The 18,236-nt window shown below is 42.2% G+C and overlaps 1 protein-coding gene and 1 non-coding gene across 3 annotated transcripts in view; both read right to left on the reverse strand.

Moving 5' to 3' along the window:
• Nucleotides 1-1,375: 1,375 nt before the first annotated feature.
• The window catches only part of lrp3 (low density lipoprotein receptor-related protein 3), a 29,950-nt gene continuing 13,089 nt past the window's right edge, over nt 1,376-18,236 (reverse strand). The window contains exons 1-7 of one of the 2 annotated variants that reach the window (XM_022214048.2): nt 15,003-15,469; nt 11,027-11,165; nt 10,019-10,224; nt 7,502-8,118; nt 6,849-7,321; nt 6,521-6,653; nt 1,376-6,415 (exon numbers count right to left, since the gene is read on the reverse strand). In XM_022214048.2, the coding sequence (XP_022069740.2) occupies nt 5,573-6,415; nt 6,521-6,653; nt 6,849-7,321; nt 7,502-8,118; nt 10,019-10,224; nt 11,027-11,165; nt 15,003-15,060 (2,469 nt within the window). In that variant the 5' untranslated portion in view covers nt 15,061-15,469 and the 3' untranslated portion in view covers nt 1,376-5,572. Of the gene's footprint in view, nt 6,416-6,520; nt 6,654-6,848; nt 7,322-7,501; nt 8,119-10,018; nt 10,225-11,026; nt 11,166-15,002; nt 15,470-18,236 lie in introns of those variants that run through there. The other variant, XM_051960423.1, reaches the window with a different exon arrangement.
• On the reverse strand, nt 17,591-17,664 carry trnat-agu (transfer RNA threonine (anticodon AGU)). The gene has a single exon. It is a non-coding gene; the product is annotated as a tRNA-Thr (tRNA).

Genomic DNA, 18,236 nt, shown 5'->3' on the forward strand with positions numbered 1-18,236 from the left:
GTATCATACTGTCTATGAGGCACAGTGGCTTGGTGGTTAGCACAGTTGGCTATGGTTTGCTTATTCTCTCTGGGTGCTCCAACTTCCTCCCACAGTCCAAAAACATGATGAGGTTAACTGGTGATTCTAAGTTGTCATAGGTGTGAATGTGAGTGTGATTGTTTGTCTCTATCTGTAGCCCTGTGACAAACCTAAGTCAGCTGGGACAGACTCCAGCCCCTCTGCACTGCAAAAACTAAATCTTACCAAATCTATTTGTCTTATTTTTTAGTCAAAATGTCCCATCCCACTCAATTTAAGATAAATTTACTTAAGTGACATTTCAGCAAGATGGAGGGACTTGTTTAAGACAATGCATCTGAAAGATCTTGTTAGGTCAAACAATCTTGAAATTATCTTGTTTTGAGTTGTATTTTACGAGAAAATTCAAAATAAGTTTAACCTTTGTGTCATCCTGCGGGTCAAATTAACCCGTTTTAAGGTTTGAAAATGTGGAAAAAAATATATATTTTCACAGTAAAACTTCTGATGTCCACATGGATATTTTTTGAACATTTTTTGGTGGAAAAAAAGAATTATTGAAAATATTTCTTAAGAACATTCACCAAAAAACAGCAAAATCTGCTGGATTTTGGTTGATTTTTTTGTGAATGTTCTTAAAGGAAATATTAGAAATTTCACTCATGTATATGTAATCACTTTAGATATTTTTAGGATTTTTTGGCAGATGATTACTCTTTTTTTTAAAATATTTACAAACATTTTGTTGCCAAATTTGAGGGATTTTTTTTAATTATTTTTTGGTGTTCAACTTTTAAGGAATTATTGAAGTTTTCCTCCTGAAGGTTTTGCAAATTTTCAGAAATTTGGGGAATTTTTTTTGCAGATTTTTTGGATTTTATTCAGACAAGGATACAATACTTTTTGGTGCCCGTAAATGGCACAACAGGAGGGTTAACACATCTCAAATTAGGATGTTACATGAAAGCAAAAATCTATATTTTTGAGTGAAACATTACTATTTTTTTAGCATGTCTGGCTTATTTTAAGACACCTACGTTTGACAATCCTGGTCAAATGTAGCTTAAAATAAGTTTTCCCAATTTTAAGATCTCAATGTTATAAATATATCTTATTTCAAGAAATCTTACCAAGCCATTTTTCACTTGTTCTATTGGCAGGTTTTTTTCCTTTCTTATTTCAAGGTAAAAAATTCCTTGAAATAAGGTTTTTTCTTCTTTTGAGCAGGACATTTTTTCCAGTGTATGACTCTAATGAGGATTAAGTGTTGTCTAGGTGATGGATAGATGCCGTCTATAATACTTGTAGTAGTAAAACAAAATTCACTATAGTACATTTTACAGTGAAGAAAATGTCATCCGAAGCTTGGAATTTATTAATTGCAGGCACAGAAAAACAATGACTACTAAGCAGGAGGCTGTACAGGGTTTAGATGTGCAAACCCCACGATGCCATGGCATTTCATTTGCAGCACAAAATATACAAATATAATTCTCAAAATGACAGAAATGCTTCTCATACAAACGCATGTCAACCTTCAGCTTTTGATGGGAACAAAGCTTTAAAATCAAACAGCAAGAAAAACAACCTGGTTCAACAGGACTTCGCTTTTCAGTGGCCTCCATCCAGTGTATTCACCTGTGTCCTCAGTGAAAGCACAGTTAATCAGTGACCAAATCATATTCAGAAGGGTTTGATTATGTATATTATTAACATATTTGTAGCAGGAAAGAAACACTTGGTCCTGGCTGAACGCTAATAAAACATCACCTGTGACACACTCATTAAAAGATTCAAATTGTAACGTTACACATCATTATCCATGCTTCACTGGCAAAGTATGAAAATATTAGAGCAAAGAATGTCGACAAGACTTTACACATTATTACTTGGAGACACTGGTAAAGACACTGGAATAAGGTTGCTGAAAATTACATTTCCTTTCCCCTAACTCCCTGCCACAATAATCCCAGAGACAAGAGTAATGCACTGTAACTCCAGAGCACTCCGTATCAATCACTAGTCATCTATCGAAGCTGTATCCAGACACACACACAAACCCAACCTCGTCAAACATTGAAACCACAGCTGTTATTCATGAAATTGTCCCTGATCAATACAACAGCAACGAAAAACCTTTAAGGCATTTGAAACACATCTGTACATGACAAATCAATGAATGGCGTGCTCTCAGCAGATATGTGAGACTTTTTTTTTTTCTTTTTTACAGACAGCAGCTGAACCGTTTTACTTTAAATGACAGATATGTTCTTACTAGAAAGGAAAAAGACCAAAACATCTGCAAAACTAGAACGAAATCAACTCATTTACCTCAAAGAAAAGAAAGGCAATCAGAGCAGATTGTTAAGCAGGAATTACTTGGGAGGGGGTGTTGGAGATATTTCTAATGGCACATTAGGAAAGCACAGGAGACGGACTTGAAGAAAAACAGCAGGAAACACAGTGTGCTTAGCACATTAACCTGACACTCAACTCACATTTGGCTTCTGGTTTTTCTCACACTTTCCCTGCCCACGTGGTTATCCATCTTTTCCTTTTAGGGTCTATATCCAGCAGTAAAAGACGGACAAATTTAAAGAAAACTAAAGTGGTACATTCTTTAAAAGTCCAACAGTGATTGGCAAAAGCTTACCAGTGTCATACCTCAGCCAGACGAGCTTTACAAAAAGCATCCGAGACACAGGAAATCAGTTCAGTGCTTGTCAAGGCAGAAAGAGACATACAAAGTAGAGCTAGTACAGGTCTCCAGTGAAGACTGAAAAATAGAGTTCTCTGCTTCAACGTCCTGTTTTAGAAAATTCCACAGCATAGACATGAATTTCCACCAGAATGAACCAGCAGTCCAGACATACTCAGTGTGCAGTCAGCAGGACCATTGCTCTGCTGCTCTTCCCCACATTTCCTGGACATTCAGGTTAAAGAGCACAGAGCACACACAGACACACTCAGCTTCAGTCATGTGACTCCTTTAAGAGGACAGTTTGGGTTTGATAGGAGGTGTACAAAGGGCTGAGCAGAGTTACAGGTGGTATACTTGGACTTACTGCTTCAGTTTTCATCCTGGTTTGGCTGTTTAAAAATGCTCAACTGAAAATACAATTGATACGATTTCCAACCTAAAGAAGTTCTTGATCTCTGTTAAAAGGGGCCAATGTATCACTGAAGAACAATATGCTGAATAAATACTAACAAAGGGTTGACATGATTGAACGACTGCATGATTAGGGCACAGTAAGTGTTTCACAGAAAAGTCTGACAATTTGGGGCAATATGCTCACATTCTATTAAACACGAGTCCACAGCCAGCAGCAGCTGTTTTCTTACATGTCTAAATTCTCATATAACTCTCCACAGGAAAACAAATAGGTGTACACTGCTGTTCAAAAGTTTGGGGTCACTTAGAAATGTCCTTTTTTTGCAGTTTTTTTCAATGAAGATAACATTAAATGAACCAGAAATCCAGTCTAGACATTGTTAATGTGGTAAATGACTATTCTAGCTGGAAACGGCTGATTTTTATTGGAACATCTACATAGGAGTACAGAAACCCATTTCCAGCAGCCATCACTCCTGTGTTCTAATGCTACATTGTGTTAGTTGATCATGTTGAAAGCCTCACTGATGATTAGAAAACCCTTGTGCAGTTCTGTTAGCACATAACACGTCCACTATGATCACAGCCACGGCTCGCTCTGCACCGGTTTTCATGGAAAACAAGACACTGTCTGGGTGACCCCAAACTTTTGAACAGTAGTGTATGTTACTAAATATCAAACTTTTCTTTTAACCCTCTGAACCCCAAACCTGCCTGCAGGTTTGAAAGCCAGGTTATTGAAAAAAAAAAAAAAAAAACAGTCACTAAAATTATACTATTTAGTTGGATCCAAAAACTGTAAAAAGAGAAAGAACTGTAGGACATTGAACTTTCCAATCAGGTGTGAGATGTGGCACCATCTGGAAAAATAACCAAATCTGGACTTAAAATGTTCATATTTCTTAAAACAATCACTGTTCGACAGATGTGTCATTCAAAATTTTGTCGAAGCTGAAGTACTTTCTGTAATCAAATGCTGTAGAAAAAAAACAATTCTGTTCTTCTCAGTGCACCAGAGAAGACTCGAGTGATTCACCTGTGACAAACAGTCATGTGACGGATGTTTAAAAACTTTCACCTGAACTGCAGGCTGTGTTTTCACAGAGCAGATCTAAGAGAAGTATGGAAACTAATACAAAATGTACGTAGCAATATATCTATATGTGCATCCCCATTTTTCAGTAACAGCAACGCCTGTCAGCAGTGATTCTATGTTTTTAAGTTGAAGTAAATAATCAAAGAAATTCGACTTTAACTTTTCACTGTGTCATGCTCTACAGAAAACATTATGTTTGAGTTGTATTTGAAGTAGTTTCTGTGTTGTTTCAATAGAAGTGCAGTGAAAGTGAGCAAAATGTGACCAAAGTAAATAAATGGCTAGAAACTGCTCGGGGTTCAGAGGGTAAAATGAGTTCCCACGGTAAGTCTGGTGATATTTTATAATTTTGTTATTCTCAACAAATCTGATGAGAGGCCATAGCCAAACAGCATGGTCTAAACAGCGTGGTTTAACTTATTCCCCTAAACTGAAAAACTTGTAAAAACTCTAGGTGATATGCTTCGTTCTCACCATGAATGTGGACACAAGAGACAGTTTGAACTTAATCCTCCTGCTGCCACAGACATTCACTAGTTCACCAACTGTGTACTCATCTATAGCTTTGTTCATCAAAAGCACTACTAACCTCATGAAAGCTACCGTGTTTTGTTGTTTTAGAAAATGGTTTAACCTTTTTCAAAGATCAAAGTTAAGAAGTGTTGAGACGCGGACAAACACGCTTTCATTTGTTAATAATAACGTCAGAAATATAAAATATCACCACCCTTATCCTTCAATGAGTCAGACAATCATGACACACTTAAAAGATGATACGGTAATAATAATAATAACGGCAACTCATACAGTAAAGTGTGCTGACGACAGAGCAGAGGGTCGTTAGTCAGTGATCACACAACAGGCTTTTATGGCTCACAGTAGATAGCGGTGCATAATGGCTCTGGGTAACGACACAAAGGCTGTTTTGGCGTTGTCGGTGCATGTTGCCAATATTGTTTTGGTAATGGTGGCCAGAATTGTCAGACTTAGATTTTCTGAAACAGGCTCATCAAGAGTTTCCGTCAAAACAGGTGAACATTAAGCTCCTGCATGGGACAGAGAGTTACAACACAGAACATGAGCACTACCAACGCTGGTTTTAGTCATTGTAGGGAAAGACTGCATATGCATAATTCTGTGCATTTGCACAATTTATGTATTCAAAGTATTGAATGGAAATATATTTGACTCAGCCTGACACTGTACGTCCTCCATGTGGAGGGCGTAGATGCAGGTTTTCACCTCTGAATCTGGTGGAGACAAGTTTCAAGGACACTTTATCAGAGCAGATCCTGCAGATGTCGGGTCTCAGCAGTGAGAGGAGAATCTTGGTAAATGTTTCAGCGTGGTGTCTCCCTGCCTGAATCTCCCCCCTCATCGCTGAGGGTTCTGCTGAGCCTGATGTTTCCCTCCCTGTTCCTCTCGTCCCTGCTTGGCATGTCCACAGTAAAGTGGCTGTCACTGTCCTCTGCTTTCACAGAAGAAGACAAAGGTCCGGTGGGTGACGTCACCTCTGATCCCTGTGGGTGAGGCTGGGTTGATGGTGTCTGGGAGCTGCTGGGAAACACAGGGGGTGACAGAGGAGACAAGGGTCCCAAGGGTGAGTAACGTCTCAAGGAAACTCCCTTCAGGTTAACTGCAAGCTCCAGAACCATTTTTCTGGATGCCCGGCGGGGGCACAGGGGCACAGAGGCTTCCTGGGGGGTGGGAGGAAGTCCGCTGTGGGATGAAGAGTCACTCTGACAAGGGGTGGGAGGCCCGGATTGTGGGGCCCCGCTGCTCTCCCTACTGAAGGGTGACAGTTCCTCTTCATCTGGACTGTCCACTGAGTGAAAAGAGAGAGGTGATGCAGGGCTCTCTGGTGTGCAGGGCTCCAGGTCCATGATGGCCGAGCAGCAGGAACCCAATGCATCAGCCTCATCTCTGAGCCCACCTCCAGACACGGTCCTGTCATGGGGCCTCTGCTCCCCCACTGTTCGGTAGCTGTGGAGCCCCAGTGCGATCTGTGTGGGTCCAGGGGGGTCCAGCAGTGGGGCCTGTCCTCTGGCTCGCCCTCCAGTCTGGAAAAGGCGAGTCCACAGGTGCCCAAGACGTCGTCGTGAGGAGGAGGAGGTGGAGCGCCGAGTCGAGTGGCGTCTGATCTGTCTCCGCATCGCCAGCCGCAGGTTCTGTAACACAGACGCCTGGATGTGGAGGACGAGACATAGAAAGATATGGGGAAACAATCACTTCAGCTTCAGTCTAACTGCAGGCTTGTCAGACTGTGTTACTGCGTGTTGATGTTTTACCTGGGTGGGGTTGTAAACTGGGAAATCCTCCACTGGAGGGATGAGGCCCTGGGCTATTAACTGACCATATGAAGGTGGAGCCTCTCTCTGAACAAACTCAGCCTCCATGCGAGTCATTTGAGTCTCAAAAGCTCTGCAAGGGAGTGACAGAGGTAAGACCAGGAGAACAGACAGACAGAAGGACAGTGAAAAAGAGAATGCATGAAAACACATTTAAAGGGATGAAGGTGGACGGATACTTATTTAATCTGCATCTGTATAAACAAGATGCAACCACAAAATGAGTCACAACATGTCGTGGAGGCCACATAGAAGATGTGCATCCCACCTGTACTCTCTGCTCCTCAGGGAGTGCAGTTTGAGGGCACAGCCGAGGGCAATGACCAGCAGGAGACTGCAGACCAGACTGCCGATCAGAGCGGCCGTGATCACCTTCCTGGGCACCGCTGCCAGACAGTCCCTCTCATCGCTCCCGTCCAGACAGTCCTCCTGTCCGTCACACCGCCACGTCTCAAAGATGCACAGGTTAGTCCCACAGTGGAAGTTTCCGGGTTGGCAGTCATAGCAGTTCTTCTCGTCTGACCCATCCGGGCACCTCTTCTGGTTGTTGCAGCGCTCTGAGGCTGGGTAACACACTCCAGTACCACCCTCACAGGGGAACTCACCGTCTGGGCACATCGGGCAGGATTCCTCATCACGACCAGATGGGCAGTGCCAGTAGCCGTCGCAACGCTGGCGCTCAGAGAAGCAGCCCTGATCACTGCCGCAGGGACGTTCGCCAGGGAAACAGTAACCTTTGACCTGCGAGGATGGAGGAGAAATACATTACTGTCTGCACTCTGAGAGCACTGGCTTGACTGACTCTATCCAGTCTCTATCCACCAGACTGTTCAGAAAGGTTTAGATAGGTAGGAGAAACTTAAAGGAGAAGATCAGAAACTATGTGGGCAAAAACACCGTGATGTGTTTGAGCTGCAGTACCTGGTACGTAGCATTGAAACCATGTCCAGGACTGTGAGGCTGAGCCATGTACAAGACACTCATCTGTCCTCGGCTGGACTCCAGCAGCGCCGGCCGCCTGTTGTTATGATGCGACAACACTTGCAAGAGATGCTCTGCGCGCTGCATCAGGCCGTCGTAGACGTGCAGTGAATCTCCGGGGCCCAACTGCAGGTCCAGCTGAAGCATAATGGGCTTAGGGTCCTGAGTGTCCAGCAACCAGGAACATCTAAGCTCGGTCACAGCACTCCGGTTAGCACGGAAAAAATCTGGAGAGGCAAAGGAGCCGTAGAAGTTCCCCAGACGTTTGCCGCAGGTGGTGTCGGGGCAGCCCAGTTCGTCAGTTCCATCGCGGCAGTCTCGGGCCCCATTGCAGCGCAGGGCGGCAGGCAGACAGCGGGTGGACTGGGCCTCGGTGCATGGCACGGAGCCGAAGGGGCAGAGGCCAGGCTGGGCCTCAGTGGGAGGAGGGGAGCAGCTGCGTTCATCTGTGGCATCCCCACATTCATCCTGACCGTTGCACTTCCAGGAGCGAGGGAGACACTTCCCATTCCCACAGAGGAACTCATCAGACTGACAGCTGCTCTGACCCAAGTGACCTGCAGAGGAGACAAATTTACAAACTACTGGTTAAAACCTGAAATGCCGTATTCAGTATTCAGCTGAGTCTGACACCAGAACGCCTTATGAATCCAGAATCACACTCAAACAATGACATTTTCTAGCACCCTCTTTAAATACAGACACTGAGTACTTGAACAGATGCACGGTGTGATCAGATAAAGGGTATTCAGAACATTATGACAGTAGTGAGAACTGTGTCCTTGTGGAATGGGGCCTGCAGCAGAAGCAACCTGAAAAGACAACACTATTACATTTATGTCAGTAGCTAACATTTATTTAATTCCATCCAGCAGACACGGTGCATCTTTTTAAGATGTAATTTTGTCTGCCTGATTAATACAAGTCCAATATTGATTTTGTTTTTAGCTGTTTACATCTCCGCTGACGTCTGGGGGAAATATCTGGCTCTTTAGCCTCTAATGCTAATTTTTTTTCAGGATACACTACTGTTCAAAAGTTTGGGGTCATTTAGAAATGTCCTTATTTTTGAAAGAAATAAGTTTTTTTTCAATGAAGACAACATTAAATGAACCAGAAATACAGTCTAGACATTGGTAATGTGGTAAATGACTATTCTTGCTGGAAACGGCTGATTTTTAATGGAATATCTCCATAGGGGTACAGAGGAACATTTCCAGCAACCATCACTCCTGTGTTCTAATGCTACATTGTGTTAGCTAATGGTGCTGAAAGGCTAACTGATGATTAGAAAACCCTTGTGTTATTATGCTAGCACATGAATAAAAGTGAGTTTTCAAGGAAAACATGAAATTGTCTGGGTGACCCCAAATTTCTGAACGGTAGTGCAGTTACTAACTTTGTCTTTCTGCCATTGGGTGTTGGATGTATAGAAGAGGTGGTCAGCTTATCTGAGATTTTCTTTTCACCAACACAAACTGAACTATTAATGACGAAGGCTGTAAACTCAAAACAATGAGTTGAAAGATGCTAAATGAGGGCCACTGCAGAATCAATTCAGGACTCTTTGCTGGTGCAGCAGTCACAGAACACTTCTGAAGGTAACCCAGACACATAATGCTTCAATTTTTTCAGGTGGTGGATGCACAAAAAACCCTCACATAGTTCTTAGTTTTCATGAGTAATCTACAAGACAAGTCTGCCTGAAAAAATATCATACACTCTCTTTTAGGGTTCTTGGATACACTGAGCTATTTTTTTTATTTTTACTTTATACACAAGAAATGGAGTTTATTGATCTGCAGGTTTTACTTGTGCACTGCAGAAGAACAAGACAAAGACTGAAAAGGAGGATTTAGTTGTAAAAAACAAAACAAAAGACAGTCAGTTTTATGGAAACATTTTGCCAACAGAAAGGATGATGTTTACTATTCTATCAGCCAGCACCGTCCTGTAATTGTTGTCAGCACACGAGGAAACACAACTAATCAGACCTTTTAAATCAGCACCACAGAGCTCTGTATGATGGTGGAGACAGATCTGAATGACATCAAACGCAGAAAAGATTTCAGAGGTCTCTGCCAGTGCTATCCCACATTAAAAGCAGCTTCTTATTTTTTTTAAAATCTTTTTATTATTTCTACATTTAAATACACTCCTTAACAAAATCATCCCAATACTTCAAGAATGACTCATTCTTTCCAAAAAGAGTCATCTGCTGAAAAATTCCCGTACTTTTCAAAATGCAGTATATATTACAGAAAATCCAAATATCACAATGACAGTTTTTCCAGTGCCGTGCAGTTCTGTGCTGAGTTGTAAGATATTAAAAAGTGTCTCTAATATTTAACCCCTCCTGTACGTATATGTAGTGGACAAAATATTTGGAACCCTTTTCAGTTAGATTAAGGACTGGACAAAAGATAACACTGTCCAGATGCCTTAACTCCTGCTTACCTCTGATGTAGGAGAGCCGGAAGCCTTGGGCTTGCCCAGAACTGTTAGCCTGAGAGTGGAAGTAGAGCCAAACTCGCCCCCTGGTGGAGATGAAGGGTGGAGGCAGCGCAGAGCCACACAGCCTGGACTCTCCGCTCCATGTAGGCGTCAGCAGCAGCCAGTCTCCCAGACATCTTCCTGAATCCGCCACGTCAAAGTTACGGAAACTAGAGCACACGATTGATCCTTTTAGCAATACTTTATTTCTATAGCACTTTTAAGAACAGGTGCTTTGACAGTCAGAACATGCAGCACAGACAATCAGGCAAGATAGGTCAGAGCACTCAATTAAAATAAACAGTAAAAATCATAATAAGTGAGATGAACAATGAGCTATATTAGCACGCATAGCAAACAAGGGAACTATGCAGTTTAGAAATTAAAGAATAACATTGAAATTTAAAAGGCAGAAATTAAAAAAAATTAGAAAATTAAACAATTAGAGATGACATGACACCAAAGAACCAGGCAGCTAAAATTTAAATAAAACAAGAGAGAATATATAAAATAAACTGAAAATAATACAAAATAGAACATTAAAACTAATTAAAGCAAGTCTATAAAAGTGGGTTTTCAGAAGTGATTTAAAAGAAGTTACTGACTCTGAAAGCCTTGTCTCCTCAGGCAAGTTGTTCCAAAGTCGAGGGGTCCTGATGGAGGAAGCTCGGTCTCCTTTAGATTTAAGCCTCGACTTCGGAACAACTAGAAAGGATCCACCTGAGGATCTAACGCTGCGAGCTCATAAGGAGTAAACAGATCGCAAATGTAGCTTGGGGCGAGACCCTGGCACTTTAAAAGTGATCAGCAAAATCTTAAAATCAATTCTAAAACCAACAGGAAGCCAGTGGAGGGCAGCCAGGATAGGTGTGATGTGATGTCATCTGATAAAATTGGTAAGAAGCCGAGCTCGTCTTAGGTGCTCGTTCTGTAAAAATGTCACATCTGCAGTGCATGTGTGAGAGATTCTACCTGATGGTGATGACCTCTCCTTGACTGCCCTGGATATGCCAGCTGCAGTTGACTCCAGGCGGGTAGTTTAGAGGCCAGGACGGACTGTAGATCACACCCCTGCGCTCTGTGTGGACCTCCACCTGCTCACTGCAGCCTGCTGCAAGAGACACATTAGAGAGGTTAACCTGCACAGTCCTTGTGTAGAGGAGTACTAGAAACACTGACACTTGATAGACATTCTAGCACTAATACATTTCAGGATGTCGCCAGATGACTCTACAACATTTTCTCTGGGACTGTTTATTTGCGATGAGGAGAAAAACAGTGAAACAATGCCCTGACAAGACAAATGACCACAGTGCCTTTGGAGGGGAGGGCTCTATGCTGATCACATGGAGGCTAAAACACAAGCAGCAGCAGTCAAACTGGCAGCCAAGGCAACAGCATCTCCTGCTGCCATCACACCACTGCTCCAGGGAATAGCACACAGTGTGAGGCGGCCAAGAAGAGCAGCAGGAATAAACAGAGCTCTGTGTGGGGAGCAGCCACCGAGTCCTGTTGTTTTTCTAGTAAGCAGAGGAATTAGGATCAGAGACAGTGTTTGGAGTTTCAAAAAGAAGAGAGGGAATTTTTATTACTGCGGCATCAGTAGGAAGGATGTTACTTCATTCTTGTGCTGGGAACAAGAATATGGAGCAACCATAATCAGTGTTTAATCATCTCATTACCGCTTTATGCCACAGTAGGACGGCAAGTCTGTTTAACAAGCCTCTTAAATAAACACAACCACAGAGACAGGGCATTAGCTCAACCGTTCATCAGTGATTATTCATCACTGACACGCAGCAGGGAGTCGGCTCACTTCTGCTGAGTGTGTGTTTCAGGCTTTCTTGATGCATCAGTGAAGTCAGCAGAGTGAAGCAGGGGGAGGAATCGTTTAAAGGCCAGTGATGGATATCGACTGCCGAGACATGTCACACACACACACACACACACACACACACACACACACACACACACACACACACACACACACACACACACACACACACACACACACACACACACACACACACACACACACACACACACACACACACACACACACACACACACACACACACACACACACACACACACACACACACACACACACACACACACACACACACACACACACACACACACACACTACAGCTTTGAAAGTTTCTGTTTCTGGACCACATATTTCAGCTCTTTTTAAGATCTCCAAGAAATTCAAATGGCCATATTTGTGCGTTTCTGTTCTCTCTGCCTTCACACTCAAAACATTTGACAAATTCGACGCATGACAGCACATCTTCAGGATTTTCTGAAAAGTGGTGTCCACTGGCTTTTAGTTTCATCTTCGTGTTTATGTGCAGGATCAGATATAAAAAAATGAGCTTTAGATTGGTTCATCGGCTGCATTTTGTTTCTGTCAGACTCACGTCCGGTTTCAAATCGCTATGGGCTTCTTTGCAGCTGACTTGTCAAAACGCTTCTCATCATAGTCACAGTTACTAAAGAAGCAGCTTCGAATCAGCTGCAGAGAAAAGAAAATATAAGAAATAAAGTTCAGCAGCAAACATCCATCCATCCATTATCTATACACCATTTAGTCCTCATTAGGCTAGCGGGGCGGCTGGAGTCTATCCCAGCTGATTTAGGGGGAAGAGCAGAAGACAGCCTGGACACGTCACCAGTCTATCACAGGGCTACATATAGAGGCAACAATCACACCTATGGACAATTTAGAATTAACCTCAGCATGTTTTTGGACTGTGGGAGGAAGCCAGAGACCCTGGAGAAAACCCACACATGCACAGTGAGAACATGCAGAAAGATCCCAGGCTCAGGTCGAGACGTGAACCGAGGATCTTCTAGCTGTGAGGCGACTGTGCTAACCACCAAATCACTGCAGCCCCCAGCTGCAAACAACTTACTCAAAAAAGTCTTTAGAGTAAATCAGTATGAAAAGAAACAGAGATACACAATATATTGTAAGAATATATGCCCTAAAATGTACTTTATATTTTAGATCGAAATGAGATGAATATGCAGCATTATTATTTTACTCCTGTAGCTGGTTGAGGTGGAGCAACTTCAACTACTTTAGGTATAGTTTGATAGTTCAGTCCTTAACTTCAGTGGTTCATGAGATGTTTTTTTAACCGCAAAATATCAGCTATGAAACTAGTAACTACAGCTGTAGTGGAGAATAAAACACATTCCTAGCTTAAATGGAGTACAGAAGAGCAGAGTACTTAGATCCTTTATTTCAATAAAAGTATAGTAATGTTGAAATACTCAACTACAAGTCAAAGTCCTGCATGGAAAATCTTAGTTAAATAAAAGTACACAAGGTTTAGCAACAAAATGTAGTTAAAGTATTGTGGTAAAAGTTCTGGTTTGGTCCCTCTGATTGATATATTGTTATATCTGATATAAATGTACTGTCGCCACTGTCGCCTGGGGGCTTGCTCTGGGGGTCAGGCATACGGGTTCTGTAAAGCATCTTGAGACAATTTGACTGTAATTGTAACTATATAAATAAAACTGAACTGAATTGAAGTGAAATATATATCAGATACACAAATCTGTTTCCAGTTTCTTCTCTCATCTTTGAAATTTGATAAGACGTTAGACCAATCCAAGTGAGAAGCTTAGAGGGAAAAAAAAATCTGCATTTGGTGAGGATGTCAGTCATCTGAAACATGAACCCGACTACACACTGATGTGAGTAAGAAGTCAACAGTAACTAAATCTAGCTGATAAATGAAGTGGAGAATAAAGTGCAAGATTTCCTCTGAAATGCAGTGGAATAAGAGAAGAAAGTAACATATAACTGAAAATATTTCACAATCTTCCTTCAGTGCAGTGCTCGCGAGTACTCTTAGTTAGTTACCTTCCAGCATATTAATTAAGCAACATAAATTTTAAAAAATATATGAAAAAAAAACAGGAACCTGTAAAATTGTACTTGTAGTTGTAGTGAACACTGTAAATGTACCTAGATAAGCCTTCCACTGACACAAGAGCAGAGGAATTGTGAGAGGAGTACGTGGATTAAGGTTGTGCTGCTGCATTAAGCCCTTTAATTTTTCATTCACGTCGTTCTCAAATACAGAATGTAATCCTCTGGAGCTCTGACAGTGTGTCTGAAAAACGCAAAAATAGAGAGATGCTGCTCTCACTGCTTCCTAAGCTGTAAAACTGTACAGCTGGTGTGTGTGTGTGTATGTGTGTGTGTGTGTGTTTAGAAGTGTCAAACAAGCCCCGACCTGAGTTTGTGATGGTGTTTGTGTTGAATGGAGTGTGTAGAAAATCCTCTGCCCTCCTCACACACCTCTGAAACCTCTGACAGAGTTGGTGTTTGTCTCTTGCGTCCTCCTCCTTTATTTCCATGCCAATAAAGTGCAGGCTATGATAACAGAGGGAGGGTGGGGGAGGCGGAGGGGGAGGCAGGGATTGACTGGCTGCAGGGAAGCAGTGATGTAATGCTGATAGCAGCATCACATTTGTGAAAGAGCATCCATGTTTCCACACTAACCCTGATCATTTCCACCACAGATCAATACGGCCGCAGGTCTGAGACTCTCATCTTCTCTGCATCCCATCACAACAATGAAAACACTCCGTCTTCATCTACCATATCACTTCATCAGAGTGACACTGGAGACAGCAGCAGACACAATTACAGCCTCTGCTACCCCCTCGGCAGTGAGCACCAGGCTGCCCAGGTGCCAGTGATGTAATGACATTAGAGGGTTCACATTAAAGCAGCTCCAGTGGTGTTAAAGAGGCAAACAGCCTCCAGGAAACACTCCATCTGCTCTGTGGATTCTCCTGCAGGATCTGCACCACTTGCGTGCCACCATGTGTTCGCGGGGATTTACAGCAGAGCTATGTAAACAAATGTGCACAGATTTGCAGTTAAACGTCACAGCGGTGGAGACGCATTGTTGTTTCTCACCTGCACAGAGGGTCGCGGAGCGGAGCAGCAGCAGCAGCAGCAGCAGCAGCAGTCTCATGGTCCGGCCGCCCAGCACCGCTGATATTATCTCCCACTGCAGCTCCACGGTTCGCTCGACATGTGTGAGACCCAGCGAGGCTCCTTCATCTGGGTTCAGCTCAGACACACCGACAGTCCTCACTGGTAAAAAGCATTGTGTCCTTTGCAGCGGCAGCAGAGACTCCAGCGTCAAGTTAGATACACGACACCAGCCAGTTCAGCTGGTCTCCTTCAAAGTAAAAGCCGCGTTTTGCAGCGGCTTTTATTGCGATTCAGTTGAACAGTGCATTTGAAGACGTACTAGTTGGACACATTTATTCGTTTTATATCTTATAGATTTCCTTTCACAGATTATTACAATGGGTCAGTGTTTTAAATGTTTTAAGTGTAGCCCACTTATAACATTTAAAATGTGTGTGGAAGCAAGGACCACCAGACTAAAAAACAGTTTCTATCCACAGGCTATCATACTACTAAATCAGTGACTATACTATCTATAAATAGCATTATTTTGCACATATCTCCTGCCCATGAACATATCAGCATTCACTACCTGTCAACATCTGTTCACATATGATAGTACTGCACAAGATTCTAACATTTGCACAAATAATTTATTTTTTTTAACCATTTTTAATTTATTTTGTGTTATTTTTTCATTTTATTCTATTTGATTTGATTTCATTTTATTATATTTTGTGAAAGAAATCACAATATAAGAATGTCATTACTCGGGGTACTGCGTTTCTGCTGTATAAATGGCAATAAAGTTCTTGAATCTGGAATCTTAAACCGAAATAAACATTGGTGCAGTGGTGAAAAGACACTATTTCGCAAATTTATTTTGCAAGTATTGGGCTGCACAATTTCGCCTTGCAGCTAGAAGATTCTCGGTTCGCGTCCCAGTCTTCCTGGGATCTTCCTGCATGAAGTTTGCATGTTCTCTCTGTGCATGTGTGGATTTTCTCCAGGTGCTACAGCTTCCTCCCAGAGTCCAAAAACATGCTGAGGTTAATTGGTAATTCTAAATTGTCTGCAGGTGTGAATGTGATTACTTGTCTGTATATGTAACCCTGTGATAGACTGGTGTCTTGTCCAGGGAATCCCCTGCCTTCACCCTAAGTCAGCTGGGATAGACTCCAGCTCCTCTGCAACCCTAAGGAGAATTAAGCGAAGTATAAATAATGGATGAATAATAACAAATAATAAGTATAAATTAACATATTGCATAATTTCACTGAATAGCCACAACATTCAAACCACCTCTGTAAAGTTGTGAGGTTTGGCCTCCATGGATCAAACTTGTTTGTTTCTCCCGCACACCCAACAGATGCTTAGTAGAGTTAAAATGAGGTAAATATGGAGGCCAAGTGAACATCTTCTTTGTTGTTGTGTTCCTCAAACCATTCCTGAACAATGTTTGCAGTGTGACAGGATGCATTTTCCTGCTAAAAGAGACCATTGTCAGTGTCAGTAGGAAAAATCGCTGGTCAAAGTAACATCTGTATAAATGTAGCACCTAAGGTTTCCCAGTAGCACATTTTTAGAGCATCATAGTTACTCCTGCCTTCTTCCCACAGTGTATCCTGCCGCTATCTCTTGCCCATACACACTTAGCCATCCATGTGACATAAAACAAGATATGCTCCATGCTTATTCCATGATCCAGCTCTTCCACCCAGGGCGCCCACTGTAGTTGCTTTCAGGAGCAGACCAGGTGTACAACATTCATTCTATGATACTGCTGTATCAGCAATTACATCAGAAATTAGATATTAAAATACAACAACATAAATAAAAGATACCAGCAAAACGTGTATTGAAACTGAATGTTTTAAAATTTCAAAAATGTAATAGAAGAACAATGATCTAAGGTGCATAAAAATAGAGCACATGATGATAAAGCATAATACAAAAGGTTAATTTTCGATAAATGTATCAATTAGTGTATTCCCAACAAAAGGCAAACAAAGCACTATATATTATAAAAAAGAAACTGCGATAGAAGTGTTTGAGAAGAGAGGTTTGCGAGTTTTATTTTGAAATCAAAGCCGTCTCAATCTGCTCTCAATGCGGCTCACTGTCTGTTCTGATTTCACGTCTAAAAGGAGAAAAGTGATTCACATTATTCTGGCTTTTAAAGGCACTGCTTTCCTCCTCCTCCTGGTGAATAATAACCTAAGATAGACCCTGAGAGACAGACGACCCACAAACAGCACTGACTCCTTGAAATGACAGCACAGACAGCCCTGCTTCATGTTTTCCTTCCTTCTGTCCCTCCATTGTAGTCTGACGACTTCTTGGACCACTCTAATCATGCCGTTTCACTGTCGCCCCCATGTGGACAAATGTCTGCACTGCAAGTCTTACAGAGTTAGTGCAATGCACTGTCCATTTCCGTTGCGTTTCTACATTTTATGAACACCAAGAGGCGTGTTTCTGCAGGACAAAAATGACTTGACTGTTTAACATTTAACTGTCCTTTATTTAGCCTGTGTTCGACACCAAATAAGAGGAACAAAAGAATGAACGGAGTGTCCGACACGAAAAGGCACCGCTGGGATTCGAACCCAGGATCTCCTGTTTACTAGACAGGCGCTTTAACCAACTAAGCCACGGCGCCGGTGATGTGCTAGGGAGGAATTTGGCTGTTATCAACACTGATTTAAGTCTCTGAGGCAGTGATGTCATGGTCGGTATATGATTCAACAGTACCCGACATCGCAACTAATTCATATGTTACATGGATTACATTGGACAGCCACACAATTAAAACGTCCTAACTGATACTATGTAGCTCTCCTTTGTGCCACAAAAACCACAGACCTCAGAAGTTGTGAGGTTTGACCTCCACTGCTCAGCCTTGTTTTTCAAGTACATCCCACAGATGCTCAGTGGACTTAAGGTCTTGTAAAATTGGAGGCAAACAGAACCTCCTGAATTCTTCCCTATGTTTTTCAAACCATTCCTGAACAATGTTTGCAGGGTAGCAGGCCGCACCATGCTGCTGAAAGAGACCTCTGCCATCAGGGAATACCGTTACCATGTGTCCTTAGTTATAGGTTTCTTATATGAGGACTCACTATCATGAGAATAGGTGCTTCTATGAGATACATGAATATAGTTATTCACTACCAAAAGAGGAATTGCTTTTTATTTCACCAGTGCACTAAAGAAATAAGGCAGTATGCAATA

Source organism: Acanthochromis polyacanthus, chromosome 2 (assembly GCF_021347895.1).
Source record: "Acanthochromis polyacanthus isolate Apoly-LR-REF ecotype Palm Island chromosome 2, KAUST_Apoly_ChrSc, whole genome shotgun sequence".
Classification (NCBI taxonomy): domain Eukaryota; kingdom Metazoa; phylum Chordata; class Actinopteri; family Pomacentridae; genus Acanthochromis; species Acanthochromis polyacanthus.